The 5,081-nt window shown below is 38.5% G+C and overlaps 1 protein-coding gene across 1 annotated transcript; it reads left to right on the top strand.

Moving 5' to 3' along the window:
* Positions 1-42: 42 nt before the first annotated feature.
* On the top strand, positions 43-2,640 carry LOC100175005 (general transcription factor IIE subunit 1-like; the record flags this gene model as incomplete). The annotated part of the gene is made up of 8 exons (XM_018816193.2): positions 43-174; positions 228-302; positions 482-611; positions 844-926; positions 1,184-1,302; positions 1,568-1,706; positions 1,899-2,024; positions 2,137-2,640. Coding segments are annotated over 8 exons (1,053 nt in total), but the record flags the coding sequence as incomplete, so codon positions are not given.
* Between the last annotated feature and the right edge of the window lie 2,441 nt (positions 2,641-5,081).

Below are 5,081 nucleotides of genomic sequence, written 5' to 3'. Positions count from 1 at the left end.
TAAACAAAAATACTATGGAATATTACATACTGGTATATCAGGAGTGATTTTGCCACCACATTACATTTGTTTCTACAGGAATTGTTGAAGTTCGATAAAAAACAACTTCGTGTCGTTTTAAACAAACTTAAAAACGATAAGTTTCTCAAATCTCGGTCTTATGTTGAAACTCAGGTAATTTATTAATTAATCTTCGATGTTGTAGTTTGTTAATCAACTGATTACAGGAGGATGGAAAAGTAACAAAGCAGAATTATTATTACATCAATTATCGCACGGTGGCCAACGTTATAAAATATAAAGTAAGTTGGGGAAAAGATATTTATTAGTCGAATAGTTAGTTGATTTTTGAAGAGGTAAGACTGATTTCAATTTGATTTATTTTATCATAATAGCATAAAATGGAGCAAAAAAGCCACCCGCCTCACCCACTTTAACCCCACCTTCCACAGTTACACCACTTTAACCCACCCCTCCACAGTTACACCACATGCACAAACGAATAGAGACGCGCGAGAGAGATTCAAACAACCGTCCTTCCTTCAAATGTCCAACATGTGGGAACACTTACAGTGACTTGGAGGTCAACCAACTAATCGATCCAATGTTTGGTGAGAACTTCATATATTTCAATGGTTGATATCTAGAAATAAAAACATGTTTTGGGCGCTCCCCATCAAAGATCAAAGGTTCAAGACTCGATGCTGCCACCATTGTGCGCAAGGTTACAGAACACTGGTGTAGTAATGTTGTATTGACCGACTGTCAAGTTATGATAAACAACATACATTGGATCTGTATAATGAAAAGATCACATTACAACGGCTCAATGTTTATCCCCAGGTACTTTAAACTGTGTTTATTGCAAGACTGAGGTGTTGGAGGACAAGGAATCTGCGTCGAACCAGGACGCTCGTACTTCACAGGTGATATATGATGTCTATGTTGTTACTCTTTGAATGCAACTTACTTTATCCTTGCATGGCGAGGCAACGACAGTCGTTATAACACGGGTGTTCTGTTCCATACATTTGTGCCCGCTTACAAGTTACCACGTATGTAACTTTGTAGGTAATTGTTTAATGTATGGCTGACAATTGGGTCAACCTGTTAGTGACCACTGGGCTGGAGATAAAGGTACCAGTTATATGATATCTATGCTTATTATATCATGTATGTCCAGGCCCGGTTCAACCAGCAGATGGAGCCGTTGTACAAAATGTTAAAAGAAGTCGAAAACATAACGTTATCGCAAGATATACTGGAACCTAAACCTACATTGATACCACAACTTCATCCAAAGTATGTTCAGTACATAGTTGTTCCTATTTGTAGATCATGGTTTACGCTGGGAATAAAATACATAGTGGTAATGGTGATACACAATGTAGGTTTAAATCTTCTATGTTTTTGATAAATTTGAATACACACACTTGCCAGCGTGGTAGTAATTTCACTCCTGTTTGAAAAGGTTGAGGGCCGCCTCTCAAAATATATTTATTTATTTTTTAATCAATACTACACGTATTTACCCCACAAACTTTGAACTTGCACGTATGACACGCAGTGCACCGAAGGCCCGAGCATCGAAACCACGAAGCGGGGAGGATTGGTCATCTACGCGTTCCGATCTTAATATTGATTACAAACAAGAAGTTATCATTGATATGGGGGGTGGGGGGAAAGTGGAAGAAGAGAAAAAGGAGGTTGGTGATGTCATAATTGAGTGTGTGATGTCATGAATGTGTATGTGTCCTAGTGAAACAATATTAATTTAAACCCATAACTGTATTCTATTCTTTGAAAACTCATAACGATTGTAGTTGCCCCACCACACAAGGAACACCAATGTGTTGCCCTCTCATTCATTCACCCCCTCTACCCCCCCTTTCCCCCAGATGCCACGCTGGTTGACAGAAAGTACGGTCACCGGGGATTCTATCCAATCATATTCAAACAATGGAAACGAAGCGCCACGATTGGACGATACAGATTCAAAATCAACCAATAACGAAGTGCTACAGGTGGGAAACTTTTATAATACAAACAATGGGCAATTTGTTTATTAGTTACAAGTTAAACACCTCTGATAGACAATAAACTAATATAATAATTTAACCATCTATTACATCACAGACGCTCATTGTCCAAGAAAGGTCAAAGGTCACGGCAGCTCCAAGTTACCATGACAACCATGATGATGCAAGCGAGTCAGATGAGTTTGATGATGTCACTGATGATGCGGTTGTCATGGTAGCAGGGAAACAATATAGTTACCATGAGGTCGCCAACCAGGGGGGGGCATTGGTGGAGTTGATGACGGAGGCTGAGAAAGACGAATATATAAGGATTGGACAACAAGTGTACGAAGCTATGGAAGATTAAGTTTGTGTCATACTCCTCTGTTAATAGGAATGACTGGGGATGAAACTTTTGTATTATAGAAACTATGGGGTGAAATGGAACACCTTTACCACATAATTAACAATGGTCCTAGGACTTCACATATTCTTTGTTAACTCCAAAAGTTCATTGAAAAGGTGTCCCATCTCCTCCCCATCCTACAATAAACGCCTCACAAACACTGGCCAATATTTATCTTTCATGATGTGCAGTGAATAAATGAAATATTGCAACAAATATTTTGTGTTGAAGTCAGAGGATTGATAAACATGGTATTCGTAGTTGTACGTACCACCTTGGTCAATACAGCAACTGCAGAGATATGCAGCAGTTGCTCAATACACCTGAGTACTTCACCACTACATGGTAGAGCAGTGGTTCCAACAGTCAAAGTGACTCCATTATGGCCTAATACTGTATTCAAGAGAAATTCATGGGGTTGTGATTTTGCTATTTAGAAGAAATACATTGTATTAAAGTGATGTCAACAAAAGTCAGAAGAGCTCTGCAACCAAAAAGGTTAGGAAACACTGGCCTACAGGATTGATCACTTGGTTTTGTAAACTTACGGCTGGCTTCCATGTTTTATTGAATAAATTAAATTAAAGTGCTGAGTGTTTAGAAGGGTTTTCTTTTAAGCTGAATAAAGCAGAAGCTTTGGTTGACATCACTTCAATCCATTTGTGATGTCACTATCCTACTGGCACCTATTACATCATAAGGTCAAATATGATGTCACTAATAAAGTTGGACCACTACATTTTAACAGTTGCCTGTTAGACCTTAATGGTAACAAGAAGTAAGGCGTGAAAAAATATTAAATAAACGTGAAACAATATTAATTTGAAATTCATGGTTTATTGTTCAAATCGAGGAATTGCCGATTCCCAATCTAATGTAACTAATTCTGCAAAATAAAGAACATGATTAAAATACCTTCATAGTTTATGTGGCTGGCGTTGGTGGAAAGCCACTACGGCACGACAAGCCCCCAGCCAATGGTAGTGGGTTTCTACTTAGGTGAGAAACCCTTGCGGGATGTTACTGTCCACGCAGGTTAAAGAAACCCCATAGACAAAAATAGTACAACGAATACAAATAACACATCGACAAAAAGACAAAAATAATACTACGAGTGCAGAGAAAATGTGCCAAACATGCAACAAACAACAGCTCAAACATTCAAAAAGGGGGGAACTGTCAAAAAGTAATTAACGCGAACATAATCATTGAAAAATCTACAAATAAAATATGGTTCAAATCCCGAAGGATAATCATCTGCAGTGTACACCATATTGAATGTCCGACCGCAAGGAGTCGAAGCCAACAACAGCTCCGCATGTCCCAATCAAAAGGTAAGTCGCCATGTTGGTACCGCGATACTCTCGTCATATCTTCACACAATATAATATCGTCCGGATGTTACGCACCGTATCGACCGTTACGAAACTGCATCAGGTTGTTACAAACCGCATTGAAGTGACCTAACCTTTGCCTCACTGTGCCGGTAGATTTATAGCGTAGCATCACTAGCGGTGACGTCAACGCAACAACCGACCGTTAAGTAACTCAATCAAAACTGACGTAACCGCACCGAACGCAGGGTCATGACAATGCTCTGACCCACCGTATCGACGTCGTAGCGTAATTGTGATGTGGCCATCATCCCAATCACGCTACATGACGTTTAATATAAAGTGAAAAGGTTACATTACATGCATTTAAGTTGTATTATAAATGTTTAAACTTTATATTTAAAAGTCTATATTTATGCGCATATTATACTGCGTGTTGATATTACTCGAGTAGTTGTGTACCAACACAGCGTTCTCACCAAGCGATCAGGACAATACAGAATCGCTGAAGGGTTCGACCTTTGTAGACGAAGTACCCAATAGAGTGTACAACAACAAAATCTGATCCAGCAAGATAATCGCCATATTTTCATTGCATATATTTCATAGACATGCAAAATGCACTATAGTAGTGACTGACTAAAAATAGCTGGCAACATTAGACCCAGCGGACTGTAAAATAGCTGGCAACACTGTAAAAGTGTACCATCCAACAAACATACACATGCCCAAACATACATCGCACAACTACTACCCTAAACCTCAAACCATTATCTTCATACTTCAATCTTTGTTCTTCGTCTGAAAATAAGAAATAGGTTACTTGAAATAGATTCTTTAAATAGAAAACTGATGAAGTTGGTTATTGGTAAAATATACATTTCTTTGGTATAGGCAGCAAACCTGGGGTGGCAGGGTGGACAGGCCTACCTAAAATATTTCGTACAACATTAATCAGTGAACATTAGAACCAATAACTCAATTGTTCTATAAGATACCAAGTCTAACTACCTCTGCTTTATAAATTGGTGTCTTTGGTACGCGGCATACCACCGTAACATTGCTTAAGATTTCAATTAAACCAGTGGCCAACACCCATAAGTGAAAATATTAACTATAGTAGTTTGGGAAAGAAACCAAACACTCAAAGAATTTAAAATTGTATCCTGACGACTCCCATAGACCGTTGTTAATGGTTTAAAACATAATCATGATATTTGGATATTATGTGCTAAAGGTGCCCCATCTTCCCGACCCTACCATAAATAATGAGAATATACAACAATAATAATAATAGAATACAGTACCTTGCGCTTTTCTTCG

Source organism: Ciona intestinalis, unplaced genomic scaffold, assembly GCF_000224145.3.
Source record: "Ciona intestinalis unplaced genomic scaffold, KH HT000155.2, whole genome shotgun sequence".
Lineage (NCBI taxonomy): Eukaryota > Metazoa > Chordata > Ascidiacea > Phlebobranchia > Cionidae > Ciona > Ciona intestinalis.
Note: the sequence above shows the minus strand (reverse complement) of the source record. Positions and strands in the feature narration are given on the sequence as shown.